At 39.5% G+C, this 17840-nt stretch overlaps 1 protein-coding gene across 1 annotated transcript in view; it reads left to right on the top strand.

Annotated features, from left to right (window-relative positions):
* scube2 (signal peptide, CUB domain, EGF-like 2) overlaps positions 1-9187 on the top strand; it is a 177750-nt gene extending 168563 nt beyond the window's left edge. The window contains exons 16-18 of the mRNA XM_068046883.1: positions 1684-1836; positions 3716-3795; positions 8960-9187. Coding sequence (XP_067902984.1) covers positions 1684-1836; positions 3716-3795; positions 8960-9112 — 386 coding nt within the window. The 3' untranslated portion in view covers positions 9113-9187. The remainder of the gene's footprint in view (positions 1-1683; positions 1837-3715; positions 3796-8959) is intronic.
* The last annotated feature ends 8653 nt before the right edge of the window (positions 9188-17840 follow it).

Here is a 17840-nt window from a genome sequence, read left to right as displayed (position 1 = left end):
TTTTAGAACTCCTGCTGACTCTGTAGCTTGACATGGCTTCTAAAAGCATTTAGCAGTTCTTAATTAACTTTTTTGTGGTTATTGTGTATCAGACAGACAATGTGGAGGACAACTTGGAGAGTATACTGGATATATTGAGTCTCCAAATTACCCTGGGGACTACCCTGCAAATGTTGAATGTACTTGGAACTTAAGTCCACCTCCAAAACGGCGCATTCTCATTGTTGTCCCAGAAATATTCCTACCGATTGATGATGAGTGTGGTGACTACTTAGTCATGAGAAAAAGCTGTAAGTCAGAATAGTAATAAACTTCATTATTTTATAATGTTTCTCAATTAGATTTTATACCTATCTGCTTACTTTATAAGAATCGATACCTTTGAATCTCAACTCCCAGTTTATTACCCTCCTATGTTGAAAGTGGTGATAGATTCATGTGGGAAGATGGTTCCACAGGTAATTGCAGCCCTACAATCATCTTCTTCTTTGGCCTCCTTATCTCGGAGACAATGGGTAAGCACCTGGGGGTGGTCAGTGGTGTGTGGAGCAGCGCCTGGAGTGGCTATAAAGGCCAATTCTAGAGTGACAGGCTCTTCCACAGGTGCTGCAGAAAAATTTGTTTGTCGAGGCTGTTACACAGTTGGCTCTCCCCTTGCGCTTCTGTCTTTTTTCCTGCCAACTGCTAAGTCTCTTCGACTCTATAATACATAACCATCATCAGTCAGACATTACACAAACACTCAGTCTGGGCTCATGCAGTGTGCTGTATACACATATGAGTAGACACATAGCAGAGAGGTTACTGGTTAGTCAGAGAAGCAGAAACCCTGACCAGTTTTCTATCCCCCACAATTGTAGTCCCTCTCTTCCCACTCTCCCATTGCCATCTCAGCTTAGATCAGATAACTCAGCAGAGATCAGGGATCAAACCTGAAACCTTCCAGTTATGTATAGCTCAGTACTATGTCACAAGGTACATTTCACCATTGAGGTTTCTGGGGAAAGCTGGCTGACAGAGTGCAACATGAGCAGATTCAAACTGTCCTATGCATTTCAGTGATAGGTTTTCAACTTAAAATCTCTGCCTGATATCCTTCCCCATGTCATCAATGTGCATGTTAGCTTTCGGTGCACTTCATCTCCTTAAGATATGATGATGCCCACACAAATGCAGTTTTGATTATGATCTCATTATTGATAAATAATATGCATTTGATTACTAAGAAATTATATACTTATAGTGAGGCATCTGATCAACAGTAATTTACAAGACATTGTAATTTCATGGAAGGGTTGAATTTCTTTTGTGTGAAATGCATAGTTTGTTAAAATAAAGGAGATGGGTTAATGCTTCATGTGACAATGTATTGTAAATCTAGCAGAATGAAATTTCAAACACACAGACTTTCCAGAAGAAAAAATGTTAGATTTTGCATCCTCCAGTTGATTGAGAGCTTTGAATTAAACAGAACAATGTTGGATGTGATGTTTAAAATGTTGCATACCTAGCATTTCTTTAATGATAGTTGTTTCAATTAATCCACTGACACTAGCTATAGTAATATTAATAGTACAGAGCTGCTTAGTAATAGAATTTGGTCTGAGTTTTGGATGAACTGATTTGCATTCAAAAATTATCAATATCAATGACTAAATCTGTTCTTGTTGTGTAATTGACCAGCATTGTCTAATTCAGTGACAACCTATGAAACCTGTCAGACCTATGAACGGCCCATAGCATTCACCTCAAGATCAAGAAAATTATGGATTCAATTCAAGTCCAATGAAGGGAATAGTGACAAAGGATTTCAGGTTCCTTACGTAACGTATGATGGTAAATACAGATGCCTCCTTGATAAAACTTTTAAATTGTACGACTGTACTGCTGTCATTTCCTGTTCTCACCCTGAACTGGAAAATTTCATCAACTATATTTCCAATTTCTATCCTTCTCTCGCCTTCACATGGTCCATCTCTGACTCTTCCCCTCCCTACCTCGACTTCTCGAGTATTCCCAGAAATGGAGACAATATACCAATCTTCACTAGAAGCTCACTGACTCCCACAGCTACCTTGACTACACTTCCTCACAGCCTGCTTCTTGTGAGGACTGCAATCCATTCTCCCAGTTTCTTTGTCTCCATTGCATCTGTTTTGATGAAGCAACATTCCATACTACTGCTTCTGGTATGTCCTTTTCCTCAACCAAGGATTTTCCCCCACTGTGGATGACGGGACCCCTCAATCCTGTCTAGTCCATTTCATGCTCTTCTGTTCTCACCCATTCCTGCCCTTTCAGAACCACGATAGGGTTCCCCCTCCACACCACCTACCTCCTCATTCAATGGATTATCCTCTGCCATTTCCACCACCTCCAGGGTGATACCACCACCAAACACATCTTCCCTTCCCCTCCCCTTTCACCATTCTGAAGGGACCGTTCCCTCCATGATACCTTGGTCCACTCCTCAGTCAACCTCTTCCCTCCCCACGGCACCTTTCCTAGCAAGCACAGGAGATGTAACATCTGCCCTTTTACCTCCTCTCTTCTCCCTGTCCAAGGTCCCAAACATACTTTCCATGTGAAACAGCGATTTACTTGTACTCCTTTCAATTTAGCTTACTGTATTAACTGCTCATGACTGGAGAGACCAAACGTAGATTGGGTGATGGCTTTGTGGGACCCTAAACTTCCAGTCGCCTGTCATTTCAATTCCCCACCTTACTCCCACTCTGACCTTTCTGTCCTCGGCCTCCTTCCAACGAAGCTCAATGCAAGCTTGAGGAACAGCACCTCATTTTGTGACTGGGCACTATACAGCTTTCTGAATCCAACATTGAGGTTAACTGTTTTAGATCGTAACCTTCTCCCCCATTTTGTTTCCTTTCTCTTTGCTGGTTTTGATATTCTCTCTTGATTGTTTTTATTACCTTTTTTTGCTTTCAGACAGCAGCTCTTCATGATTTTTCCATTCAGACCTCCTCTAGACATACCTTTGTTTCTTGACTTGTCCCAATACCATTCCCTTTGGCCTTTTTGTCATTCAATCTCTCTCGCGTTCCACTCTATCATAGACCTTCACTTTTTTTCTTTTCCCCTCCCCCCTCATTTCACTTGTTTACCACCTGTTACATCCCTATTCCTAGTTCTGATGAAAGGTCATCAACCTGAAGGGTTAACTCTGTTTCAGTCTCCACAGATGCTGCCTGATTTGCAGAGCATTTCTCACATTTTCTGTTTTTATTCTATCCTGTCATTACCTGACATCTTACATTTTCCCTTCCAAGAGGGGCCGCTGAAGTCAGGGGTCCCGACTGATTATTTTTCCCCTTCTTCCCTCCCACTCATGGTTGCTGAAGGCAGTTGTAGTTATGTTGGGGAGATATCATGACTCGGAACATTATTTGTGGTCTGTATGATGAAGTGGACTCTATAACATTCTAATACATCACAACTTAGATCAAGTGTAAAAGGAATATTAATAGAACAGAGAACAGTAGAACTGAGAAAAAGTGGTAGTAGAAAGTAACTAAGCTGGTTTAGGGAAAAAGGTAAATTCTTTACCAAAGCAAGAAAACTTTCAGTGAATGAAAGAGAAAAAAAGAGTAAATGTTCTGTTTTCCAGTCACATCAGCTTCATTTAGAAGCCTTTGTGCAATTGTACATATCCAAACCATCAAAATAAAACTTGATCTTTTTTTTTCTGTTACAGAGGATTACCAAGAGTTGATTGAGGATATAGTTCGAGATGGTCGATTGTATGCATCTGAGAACCATCAAGAAATACTGAAGGTAGATCACAAAGAACAAATATTGGAGCAAGATGCATTTGACTGTAGTGTTTTCGCAATTTTTATTGATACACAAAAATTCATATTTAACAGCATCCTTTGTTAAGCAGAATCATGATAAGTAATCATTTATATTTTCTGTCATAACTTTTTTCACTCTGAATTCTGTCCATTTTCTCAATCTTGTGCACTAGAAAATACTTTCAAGGCTAGGAACAGCATGTGGCTAAATCTTAATTTCTGAAACAAGTAGGATAGATCACTATGTGTCAGCTATGGCTCATTTGGTACCACTCTTGCCTCTGAGTCACAAGGTTCTAGTTTCAAGTCCCACTTCAGGACATGAGCCCAAAAATCAAGGCTGACCCTCCAGTGGAGAGCTGCACTGTTGGAGGTGCTGTCTTTTGTATAAGACGTTAAACTGAGACCCTGTATGCCCTCACAGGTGAATGTAAAAGATCCCATGGCACTATATCATAGAATGGCCTCCTTTTGGCCCATCATGTCTATGCTGGCTCTCTAAGAGCTAGTCCCACTCCCCTGCCTTTTCCCAGTAGCCCTGCGAATTTTTCTCTTTAAATAATTGCCCAATTCCCTTTTGAAAGCCACAATTGAATCTGTCTTCGCCAGATCCTGCGTTTAAAAAAAAAAATTTCTCATGTTGCCTCTGGTTCTGTTGCCAATTACCTTAAATAGGTGTCCTCTGGTTCTCAAGCCTTCCATCAGTGGGAACGGTTCCTTCCTATCTACTCTGTCCAGACCCCTCATGATTTTGAACACCTCTATCAAATCTCCTCTCAACCTTCTCTTCTGTAAAGAGAACAGCCCCAGCTTGGCTAATCTATCCTTGTAACTGAAGTCTATCATCCCTGGAACCATTGTGTAAATCTTTTCTGCACTCTCTCCAGTGCCTTCTCATCCTTCCTAAAGTGTGGTGTCCAGAATTAGGGATAATAGTCCTGCTGAGCCAAACCAGTGTTTTATAAAGGTTCACCATAACTTCCTTGCTTTGTGCTGTATGCTTCTATTTATAAAGCCCAGGATACTTTATGCCTTGTTAACTGGTTTCTCAACCTGCCCTGTCATCATCAATGATTTGAACACATACACCCCCAGGTCCCTCTGCTCCTGTACCCCCTTTAGAACTGTACTCTATATTTTATATTGTCTCTCCTCATTTTTCCTCCCAACATGTATCACTTCACACTTCTCTGCATTAAATTTTATCTGCCACGTGTCCGCCCGTTCTGCCAGCCTGTCTATGTCCTCATAAAGCCTATCACTATCCTCCTCACAGTTCACAATACTTCCACATTTTGTGTCATCTGCAAATTTTGAAATTGTGCCCTATACTGTATACCCAGGTCTAGGTCATTAATATATATCAAGAAAAGCAATCGTTGTAATACTGACCCCTGGGGAACCTCACTGTATACTTTCCTCCAGTCTGAAAAACAACTGTTCACCGCTACTCTCCGTTTCCTGTCACTTAGCCACTGTCCCTTTTATTCCGTGGGCTTCAACTTTGATGAAAAGTCTGTTATGTGGCACTTCATCAAATGCCTTTTGGAAGTCCATGTACACCACTTGAGCCACATTACCCTCATCAACCCTTTCTGTTACTTCATCGAAAAACTCAAAAATTAGTTAAACATGATATGCCCTTAACAAATTCATGCTGGCTTTCCTTTATTAAACCACATTTGTCCAAGTGACTGTTAATTTTGTCCTGGATTATTGTTGCTAAAAGCTTTCCCATCATTGAGGTTAAACTGACTGGCCTGTTGTTGCTGGGTTTATCCTTAGATCCTTTTTGCACAAGATTTGTAATCCTCCAGTCCTCTGGCATCACCCCTGTAACTAAGGAGGATTGGAACCGAAGAACATTAGAAATAATAGCAGAAGTAGGTCACTCCACCCCTCGAGACTGCTCCGCCATTCAACAAGATCATGGCCGATCTGATTGTGGCCTTAATTCCGCTATCCTGCTTGTCCCCCATAACCCTTTACTCCCTTTCAGATCAAAACTCTGAATATATTCAAGGCTGAGCTAGACAATGACCCAGCCTCCACTGCTCTCAGGAATAAAGAATTTCAAAGATGAACAACCTCTGAGAGAAGAAATCCTCCGAGAGAAGAAATCCTCCTCATCTCTGTATTAAATGGGAGACCCCTTATTTTGAAACTGTGCCCCTTAGTTATAGATTCCCCCATGAGGGGAAACATTCTTTCAGCATCTACCCTGTCAAACCAGCTCAAAATCTTATGTTTCAATAAGATCACCTCTCATTCTTCTAAACTCTAATGAGTACAGGCCCAACCTGTTCAACCTTTCCTCATAAGGCAACCTCTTCATCCAGGAATCAACCTAGTGAACCTTTTCTAAACTGCCTCCAATGCAAGTGTATCCCTCCTTAAATAGGGAGACCAAAATTGTATGCAGTACTCTAGGTACGGTCTCACCAATGCCCTGTACAGTTGTAGGAAGACTTCCCTACTTTTATACTCCATCCCCCTTGCAATAAAGGCCAACATTACTTGCTGTACCTGCATGCTAACATTTTGTAATTCATGTATGAGCACACCCAGATCACTCTGTATTGCAGCATTCTGCAGTCTCTCTCCATGTAAATGCTATTCTACTTTTCTATTTTTATCATCAAAGTGGGCAACCTCACATTTTCCCACATTATACTCCATCTGCCAAATTTTTCCCACTCGCTTAACCTATCTATATCCCTTTGCAGACTCTGTGTTCTCCTCACAACTTGCTTTCTGACCTACCTTTGTACAGTCAGCAAATTTGGCTACAACACACTCAGTCCCTTCATCCAAGTCATTAATATAGATCGCAAATAGTTGAGGCCCCATTACTGATCCCAGTGGCACACCACTAGTTACAGTTTGCCAATGACCCATTTATCTCGGCTGTTTCCTATTAGTGAGCCAATCCTCTAACTATGCTAATGTTTACCCCCAACACCATGAACTCTTATCTTGTGCAGTAACCTTTTATGTGGCACCTTATCTAATCCAACTACTAGTTCCCATTTATCCACCCTGCTTGTTACATCCTCAGAAAACTCTAATGAATTTGTCAAATACAATTTTCCTTTCATAAAACCATATTGACACTGCTTGTTTCTATTATGATTTTCTAAATGTCCTTCTACTACTTCCCTAATAATGGATTCCAGCAATTTCCCAATGACAGATGTTAGGCTAATTGGTCTATAGTTTCCTGCTTTCTGTCTTTTTTGAATAGCGATGTTACATTTGTGATTTTCCAATCTGCTGGAACCTTACCAGAATCTAGGGAATTTTGGAAGATTACAACCAATGCATCTACTATCTCTGCAGCCACTTCTTTTAAGACCCAAGAATGCAGGCTATCAGGGCCAGGGGACTTGTCAGCCTTTAGTACTATTAGTTTTCCTAGTACTTTTTCTCTAGTGATAGTAACTGCCTTAAGCTCCTCCCTCCCTTGTGCACCTTGATTTGCTACGATTCTTGGTTTTTTTGTGATTATGGCCAGGACCTCCACAATTTCCATTCTTACTTCTCTCAGTATCCCCAGATACATCTGATCTGGTCCTGGTGACTTATCAACTGTAAGTACAGTCAGCCTTTCTAATACCTCCTGTTTATCAATTTTTAGCTCATCCAGTGTCTTAACTACCTCCTCTTTGACTTTGGCAGCATCTTCTTTGGTAAAGACAGATGTAAAGTACTCATTTAGTACCACAGCCATGCCCTCTGCCTCCATGCGTATATCTCCTTTTTAGTCCCTAATTAGTCCCACTCCTCCTTTTGCTACCCTTTTACCTTCATATGCCTATCGATGCCTTTTGGATTCCCTTTTCGGTCAGCTGCCAGTCTCTTCTAGTACTTTCTCTTTGCTGCTCTTATTTCTGTTTTAATTTCCCTGTGGTTATTGATGAGAGATATTTAACTTGCATATAACATAGTTCTTGGGAACTGAATATCCTGCATGCTACAATGAATCCCATTGCTATAGTGAATAACAGTTGATAATATAGCTAGTAGAGTTTGGAGCTGAGTTCCTCAAACATTATAATGTCAATTTAGGGGAAGAGGGGGTTCTTTATTGTGCTTTTGCAGAGCTCCTGGTAAAATTTTTTTAAAATTAAATAGCATATGCCTAATTCAGTTCTGCTGACTAAGCATTGTCTAATTTCATAAACAGCAATGACATCATACATTTATATAGCACCTTTAACATTGTAAAATATCCCAAGACAGGTGATGTATCAGTAAATATTCAGAAGTGTGCAGTATTAATCTGATTGGCACTTAAATTATCTCTCACAATCATGCCACAATTAGAGTTCTGATCACCACAGTAGAGGAAGATGTGATTGCACCAGAGAGGGTACAAAAGAGATTTATGAGGATGTTGCCAGAAATGGAGAATTTTAACTATGAGGAAAGATTGGATAGGCTGAGGTTGTATTCTTTGGAACAAAGGAGGCTGAAGGGATATTTAATTGAGGTGTACAAAATTATGCGGGGCCTAGTTGGAGTGGATAGAATGGTAGAGTAGTGTAAATTGACCAGCAGGTTCAGGAGATTCGCAACTCAAGGCGTATCTCTTCATCCCGCCGGACTTACTGGCTGATTTGTGCATTAATAACAGTGTGCTTTGTTAATGCGCCATTATTTTTCCAGGAAGATTTGACCCTTTATTGATATTTTTGATTATGCAAAATTATCAATTCATTACAATATTGCTTTCCCAACCTCTCAAATGTCCTTTTTCTTTTTTCGTTTTTCCTAACTTTTCTGACAGCGATCTTTTAGATTGGAGCAAGTTCCATTGATAATGGCAGCCTACTACTGATCCTATCTTTACTCATTACCCATACACATGCACTTTCCTATAGAGGTCACTAGTTACCAATCAGCTGTGGGGATACTGATTACCTTTTCCTATTCATAGCCCAGGAACTCTAAGAAAAATATACTTTTGATAAACTTGCTGCAAAAACATAACCAAGAACTAAAATTGCACAGTCAAAGTGTGTAATCCCAAGTTTTATTAAAATCAGAATTGCGTTTTGGATACCATATTGGCCCTTTTTTATTTTATCTATTATCGATTACAAAACTTGGATTTCGATTGATGCTTATGCATTTTTTTTCAGGACAAGAAACTCATCAAGGCTCTGTTTGACGTGTTAGCACATCCACAAAATTACTTTAAGTACACAGCACAAGAATCCAGAGAAATGTTTCCAAAGTCATTTATTCGACTATTGCGCTCAAAAGTTTCCAGATTTCTACGGCCATACAAATAGTTGAGAATTTCGGACACCTTTGAACAATTTGGAATTTCGTTAGAAAAACTTAAAATGTTTCATTTAATCTGTTCACCTGCAGTTTGTATGAACTCCTTTATATAGGAACATAAAGTCTGGATGTCCCACATCATTGCACTCTGTTAAGTATCCAAAACATTGAACACTGAAAATCATTCATGGTGGAATATAAATAATATGGTCAGTTGGGGAAAAAAGACAATATCCATTTTCCTTATATTAAGCAACAAAATGATCCTAACTACACATGCTTGCCATTTTATTGGCAAAATAATACTGTTGCAGAGCTAAGAATAAATGCTGTAGGACCATCAACAATTGGACCAATGGCTGGCAAACATCATTGAATCCCAATAACAAAAATGCACTAGTTGATCATGAGTAGAATTACAATTTTTCGGACTAACTATACCTTGCATAAACAGAGTTGTTTATTGGAAGTGACATGTAAAACGTACAATAAGAAGCTTGACTTATGTGCTAATCAACTGCAGAGAGCCTGCATTGTCTGATCCAGCATTGTCACACTGTCACAGCCACTTGTCCTTTGTTAAATTTAATGGTCTTATTCTAGTGAACTATTGTTAATTTTAACCTCTGCTGTTAAAACAGTAAAATGAGATTGTGGTCAATCTCAGTCAGTGTTGTGCAGCTTTTTGTAAGTTACAAATACCTAATTTCTGCATTTCAATGTTTGTTGAACATGGTATATCAATTCAGCCACTTGGAGGTCACAATGGTCTCTATGTAGTTATGCTTACTTGTGGCAATGAATATGTTTGCACTTGTACTTTCATTGTTTATATTTCACAATGTTTCTAAGGAGAGTTCTTTTCTACTTAGTATTGTTCTTGTGTATTGTATTGTATTATCTGGTATATAGTTCTTTTCAGAGTTCAGCGTTGGTTGCCTTGAATCTATTTGTTAAAGCTTGGTACTCTGGTCTTCCACCACCACTGCCCCTTCAAAAAAAAAAGTGATCTCAGCAGATATAAGTTAGACTGAACCATTAAAACGGAATTCACAACCTAGTGGACATTCCCACCATGAAACTATGAACATGTGAGAATTGCAGGAAAATTAATCTGGCCCAGTCAGGTTGCCATTCATAAGTTTACTAGTGTTCCCATTTTCAGTGAGAGAATTATACATGTCTCAATTGCTTTTGTAACATAGTCACATGGAAAAATAAGTGTTCCTGGTCAAGTCACGTAGACTATTTGTGAAGAAGAAAGAATTTTTTTTATCTGCCAAACCTCTAAAAGGAAGTGTGATTAAAAATATTTGTGATCTACATGTTTTGTTACCTGAGCAGATAATAGAAAGTACCGTGTTGTACTTGTTGCTTTATTTTTGCAATCCAATTCCTACTCTAAAACCACTCCACAGTTTAAAAAGTGTTTTTACAACAACAGAACTTGCATTTATGTAGCACCTTTAAGATAGTAAAATGTCGCAAGCCATTTTACAGGAGTGTTCTCAAACAAAATTTGACATCGAGCCACATAGGAGATGTGACCAGAAGCTTGCTCCAAGATGTAGGTTTTAAGGATTGTCTTTAAAAAGAGAGAGGTAGAGAAGCAGAGAGATTTAGGGAGGGAATTCCATAAACAACCTATAAATTCTAGAGAGTGTACTATTCACAATGCAAAAGGAAGAGAGGTTGTGTGTACACGTAGTACACAATTGTCAAGCAGCACCTCAGAGCCTTTTCTTTTCCAACCCCTCCTCCAAAAACAACAACTTACATTTATATTGTGCCTTTAAAGCAGTTAAAAAGTCCAATGGGACTTCACAGGAGTGTTTTCAGACCAAAAAACTGACACTGAGCCAAAGAGGCAGACATTAGGACAGGGGACCAAAAGCTTTGTCAAAGAGGTAAGTTTTAAGGACCCTCTTGGGAGAGAGAAAGGCTGAGAGGTTTAGGGATGGAATTCCAGAACTTAGGGCCTAGCATGACCATCAGTGGTGGAACAATGGAAATCCAGAATGCACAAGACCATCAGCAGCTCACTGTGTTACTTTGCTGAAGAAAGAAATTGAATTTGGATTATTTGTTTGGAAACTGCAGCATATTTATTGAGTCACAGTGGACCAGCCGTTACAGCTGTGAAAGACAGCCCTGGTTTCTACAAAAAGTTCTGCTTATAAAGGTTTCAAGAGGTCACGTCACTAGTTTAATGCTCAAATACCATAGGTAAAACTATCTAATACTGATTTAAGAAAATGCATTGTACTAAACAATGTGAGATTGATTCCATCTTTTCAGTGACTTATTTTGAAGTTTGTGCTCTACACATTGTTTAATCAGCTCTAGTTTGGAACAGATGCTGCAGCCTTCTTATGCTTTTAAACTGTTACTGTAAATTATGTATAAAGTTGTCAAATGTTTGTCCTACAAAGTTTAATATTGACTCACTGGAAATACAAATTTTTACCTTGAAACTGTTGCATTGGTGATTATTATATGCTGTATTTATGTTTGTTTGAAAATGCCAGGTCTCTTTTTAGTGCTAACTTCAATTATACAGTCATTTTATCAGTGTCTCTAGAATTTCAGTGAAGTTTAATGGGTGGGCATTTGAGGTTATTGATTTGAGTCCATTGGAACTGTGTAGAAACATCATGCTTGATTTTATCCTTCCAAATATGGATAATAATTAGCGAATTTTATGTTATGAAGAGGAATACTTGCTGGTGGTTACAGGTCTGTCATTGATCACAGTAATGGATGCAATTTGATAATTAAGGTTATAGTACAAGAAATATATTGCAGAACATTGAAGTATGTTGGGCTGGAATTTCTTCCATCTGACTTGCATTGAAATTTATGGGGTTTCTATGTCAATTTTGCCAATGGCAACTTAACTCAAGTTTCCTGAGAATCTCATCAGCGTAAGCCTGAACATAAAAATCAGCATAAAGCAGGTGAAAATCTGTCTAAACGATCAGGACTCAAGGAAAGTGTGGAACATACTCCATCTTTCTTCTTTAGGTCCCTCTTTGTGTGTTATGAAAATTAAAATTTGAAGCCATCAAGCTATCATTTAAGCATGTTTAAAAATGGAATTGCAGCAAAACTCTTTTTAATGTAACACATTGTAATGCCATATTAAAACATTCAAAGATATCGAAAGTACAGTGCAGGTCTCAGTATGGAGAAAAAGAAATTGCTATAGAATACCAGAATGAGTGATATTGGGCCCTGCTGAGCCTAATATTTTGGCCATAAATTTACACCCTTTCAAAACTGGTGTAAGAGTAAGAAACCCATAGTCTCTGATCTTTTGCCGGGAGGTAAAGCTAATAGGCTAACTCGGTGTTGGCGGACATAATTTGGGAGCAGTGCAAATGATTGAGGAAACTCACGTGTAGTGATGTAACCGCATAGAGCCGGCAAAAATCAGCTGTGTGAATCTTCTTGGGGGGGAAAAACAATGCAAATCGTAGGCTGGAATTATGTCAAATCTTTACAGGAAATTCTGGGCAAGATTATCAAGTATAAATTTGTTCCCAGCGTGTGTAATGAGCCAAGTACCAACACAACCTATTGTTATTTTTCATATTTTGCATCTTAGAGTTTTTAGTGTGTTGTTTAGTCCACAGAAAATCTTCAAAGATTACAAGTTTGGAAAAGAACGATTTCTGACTAGACCAATGAGGAGTGATAAAATGAGTTTTAAAAAATTGTGATGTATGGTGCTAAATTAGAATAACGAATAAGGTTTTGACGATGTCAAGCCTGCACTGCAAATACCAAAATGTTTTCACAAACAGGAGTCAAGGGGATTACTGTTCCAGAATGCAGTTCTGTCAAAGAGGAAAATGATTTCTATAGTTTGGGACACATTTAATGCTCCGGTTGGTATTATCCAAATTCACCTCAGAAGATGATCTCACTCCATGTCCTTCAAATCTACGGAATAACTGAGTCAAATGTCCAATTCAACTCTCAACATTCATGAGAGTGGTTACCCTCTGTTTAATTTTGTGGGAATTTGTAAGTACTCAAAGCAAAGAGAAACCAGCAATCTTTATTTTCTCCACTGATGTTCTCCCGTAACCCATTTTAAGGCAGTGATTGATCCTGGGGTTATGGAGGTGGCGGATGCTCGTTTTGTAGAATGGAGTATTTTCTCGTTCAGCACCCAGTACTCCAAGTTCAAATATGGCACACCTCAGAAAGGTGTTTTAACACATCTCAGAAGATTGATTTAGCTTAAATAGTATGAATTTTCCATTTCGCATTCTTGAGAGTCAAAGGATTTTTTATGTTATTTGTTGCTGATAGCAGATCGACTGCTTGTCAGACCAGACGCGGTGAATTAAGAGTGGCAGATTCGATATATCCCATTTCACACATAGCCAAAATTGAAAATTACCCTCAATGCGTGCTAACTTAAGGAATTGTATGTGTAACCCATATCCGGCTAGAACTGGATTGACACTGCTTCAAACAGCCCCATTTAAGACCTTTACAGACAGGCGAGAGTTTCACCCCATCAGTATGGGAAGGATTTAAACCAGGAACCAAAAGTGAACGGAGAGTGCGCGAACTCATTGCACATCTCAGCCGTATTTTTTTTCGCATTTTTCTGAAACATCATTATTTATGAAACTAAACCTATGCATTGTATAAAAATCCAGGTGAGTGTCTCACTTGTGAGGTGGCCTTATAACACTACTTTTGTTACTTATCAAGTATGCGATTTATTGACTGGTAAATCAATGCTCCTTTATATATATATATATAGATGGTTTGTTGACCAATTGATCATAAAGGATGAATTTACATAAATCTGGAAAAATGCTGTCCTATTTTTCCATGCAGGTGGAATAAAATTAGACACGTTTTATCTGGTAGTCTTGCTAAGAAGACCTAACACTGAGAACAGAAAATGCATGTTTGTGAATGGGAGCAGCTCCTTTGAGCCACATGCACATGCAATCTGGACATAAAACCATCCTGTGCCAGATTATAGATGCATCATTTTTATTGGGATACTAAACCTACATAATGTAACTACATTGAGATTTTAAAAATGAATATTTAAACTGTTGTGCTTAAATATCCTGAGAGAAAAGTTAAAGTACGATACTGTTCCTGTATTCTGCCACTAGAAGATATTAATGAGGCCACGTAATTGCTCTCACATCCTGCCCCAGCATTTCGCCAGGTTGCGCAAGCAGGAGACGGGTTATGCCTCCTTGATTAAAGTTTTTAAATATTTCTCTATCACCGTCGTTGAACTAACTGGCTTGTAATTACCTGGATTAGCTCTGTCCCCCCTTTCTGTACCATTTTAATATCTTATAAGGCCCTCTCTCGGCGGCTTCCTTTCAAAGCTGCAAGTTTTAGCAAGTCTTCATAATTCAATTCTGACATTTAGGGACCGGCCTCGTGTTGTCTTTGCTGTGTTGCTTTCACTTACGTCCTGAGGACTAACACTGGAGGCAATAGTAAATGTAAAGCGATGACCTCCAATTTCCACTCTGTTCATTTAGCAATATAGGGCGGTATTCTGTTTGCCGATTGCCTCTGCACGGTGACAGAACCTGAAAGAAGCCGAATATAATAAAATCCTAGATCATTTCCAACTTCATCCCTGGCGCGTTTGTGTATGGAGGAGCTTTAAACTAAATCAAGAAGTGCGAAAAGGAAAAAGTAAAAAGTCAAATGGAATATTGTCATGTTAGTTAACATGTATTACATTCTAACGCCATCAACATCCAATAAAATGCGCTTTGCATTAAGGTTTCTTATTTCTGTACTCAGTTGCCATATAAACGGAGCATTTTAAAGGGAGAATCTCTGCTCTCATACAGGCCAGGTGGGTGAAGCGTTAAAACTCAGACTGGAAGCTGAGCCTTAAAAATGCACTGGGAGTGTGCTGTCCGGTATTTGATTGGACAGCGCTGAGGGAGCAGGAGACTCCTGATGCGAAAAGTGCAGAAGTTTCAATGGAGTGAGAAAAATTATTTAGTTCGCTTTCCCGCACGTTCAGCGGTTAACACCACCGGTGCAACAGCATCAGTGAAACAGAACACAGCCAAGAGAAGTAACTACCTCGTCGTCTTAATGTTGTCTCCCCCTTAGTTTGGTGATGTTTTTACCTTTTTGGAATGTCTTTCGCGTATTTTTGCTTTCTACTTTAAAAAAAACTTGTATTTTTGCTATCTCCCAGTCAACGGCATTTGCTGTGATTTGCAGCAGTCCCATTTGAGAGGATCGGTATTCCTTTTATAGTTCCTCTTCCCATCAGGTACCTAGAAGACAAGGAAGAATTCCAAAAGAATGAACAGGAGGAAGTAGCTGAGAGGTGTTACACAGGCCCTACCAGAGCGACTTTGGGCATTGTAAAGGATACATGGCACTTGACCAGGGAGTCCTTTTCCCTGGTTGGAGTTCTACCTTCAAGACGTCATCTTTTTGTACAAATAAGTAAGCACCCTTGAGATACTTAAAGTATAAGGAGCGCATTCACAGTAATAGACTATCTGTATACTAACCTAAGGGTTGATAAGTAACTGCATCAAGCAGCTAGGCTATTTTACGAAGACTTGAAAGGTTATAGCATTGGAAGGCGTATGTTTGGCAAAGTTTTTAATTCAATTTTCCATTTTGTAGATGTGCCATACATTGCAATGAAAGAGCTGTAAGGTTATATGAAGGTTTACCATGATGAACTGTAAATATGACAACATTCAAGGTATGTAATCTTGGTATTGTTTCAAAGTCCACAGGCAGTGTACTCAGTATTGAGCCTATTAGTTATCACCTACAGCCAAAATTAGTGTTTTGCTGGCCCCTGATGTACTAAATAGGATAACCTTCCTCACACCCACCGCATGCCTTTGCACATCCATTTGGCCATCCATCAAATGGGGGTCAGATGCTGTACAACTCCTTCACTTGGCTTGAGATTCCACATGAAATTTTCTTTTCTTTCATTTACATCTATCACTTCTCCCAGCCTCGCCAATGCTGATAAATATTTAAAATTAATTTTGAAGACTGATAAAAGCTGAAGCAAATATTTGTTCCCATATACAGGAACATGCCCTTTAAATGTGCAAATTCCTTTCATTTGGATTGCTGGCCAGATTTTCAACTTCCCACATTAGGTTTTCTCCCTGCACAAGGCCAAAGCTGCATGGGCAGTTATGAATAATGATTCAAATGAGCTGAAGTGGAAAATTGGGGCAGTCAGTTGGCTGCTGTAGCAAAATGGCATAAAAGCCTAATCATGCCAGTAGGAGGACAATCTCCTCTTAAGTCTGTTTTTTCTTTAATTATTTTGTTTCTGTATCATGAACCATGAAGTACTTAACGATTCAAAAGTCATGTCAAGACTTGCCTACTGATTGTTTGAATTTAAACTTGACAATGGTGCTGATGTAATCTAATGGTGCTATGGAAGAATTCTCTGTTTCATGTCAAAGAAACTGGTGACTACTCGGTAGAAAATGGGATGGCAGTAACAACTTGACAAACTGTGGGAGTGAAGCTTGCATAGAACAAAGAACAAAAGAACAAAGAAAATTACAGCACAGGAACAGGCCCTTCGGCCCTCCAAGCCTGCGCCGATCCAGATCCTCTATCTAAACCTGTCGCCTATTTTCTAAGGGTCTGTATCTTTTTGCTTCCTGCCCATTCATGTATCTGTCTAGATACATCTTAAAAGACGCTATCGTGCCCGCGTCTACCACCTCCGCTGGCAACGCGTTCCAGGCACACACCACCCTCTGCGTAAAGACCTTTCCACGCATATCATCCCTAAACTTTTCCCCTCTCACTTTGAACTCGTGACCCCTAGTAATTGAATCCCCCACTCTGGGAAAAAGCTTCTTGCTATCCACCCTGTCTATACCTCTCATGATTTTTACACCTCAATCAGGTCCCCCCTCAACCTCCGTCTTTCTAATGAAAATAATCCTAATCTACTCAACCTCTCTTCATAGCTAGCGCCCTCCATACCAGGCAACATCCTGGTGAACCTCCTCTGCACCCTCTCCAAAGCATCTACATCCTTTTGGTAATGTGGCGACCAGAACTGCACGCAGTATTCCAAGTATGGCCGAACCAAAGTCTTATACAACTGTAACATGACCTGCCAACTCTTGTACTCAATACCCCGTCCGATGAAGGAAAGCATGCCGTATGCCTTCTTGACCACTCTATTGACCTGCGTTGCCACCTTCAGGGAACAATGGACCTGAACACCCAAATCTCTCTGTACATCAATTTTCCCCAGGACTTTTCCATTTATTGTATAGTTCACTCTTGAATTGGATCTTCCAAAATGCATCACTTCGCATTTGCCCGGATTGAACTCCATCTGCCATTTCTCTGCCCAACTCTCCAATCTATCTATATTCTGCTGTATTCTCTGACAGTCCCCTTCACTATCTGCTACTCCACCAATTTTAGTGTCGTCTACTTCATCATTATTTTATATCTTTTTTATTTTATTGCCTCCTCCTTATTCCACCCTTGTGACATCATTTTTTATGTGAGACTTGACACCTGAGTAGAAAAGGGCACTTAAGAACTTCACAGAATCACAGAATTGTTACAGCGCAGAAGGAGGTCATTCAGCCCATCATGTCTCCACCAGCTCTCTGAATGAACAATTCACCTAATGCCATTCCCCCGCCTTCTCCCTGTAACCCTGCACATTCTTCCTTTTCAGATAACAGTCTAAAT

Source organism: Heterodontus francisci, chromosome 14 (genome assembly GCF_036365525.1).
Source record: "Heterodontus francisci isolate sHetFra1 chromosome 14, sHetFra1.hap1, whole genome shotgun sequence".
NCBI classification, from domain to species: Eukaryota; Metazoa; Chordata; class Chondrichthyes; order Heterodontiformes; family Heterodontidae; genus Heterodontus; species Heterodontus francisci.
The sequence above is the reverse complement of the archived record's forward strand: the minus strand, read 5'-3'. Positions and strand labels throughout refer to the sequence as shown.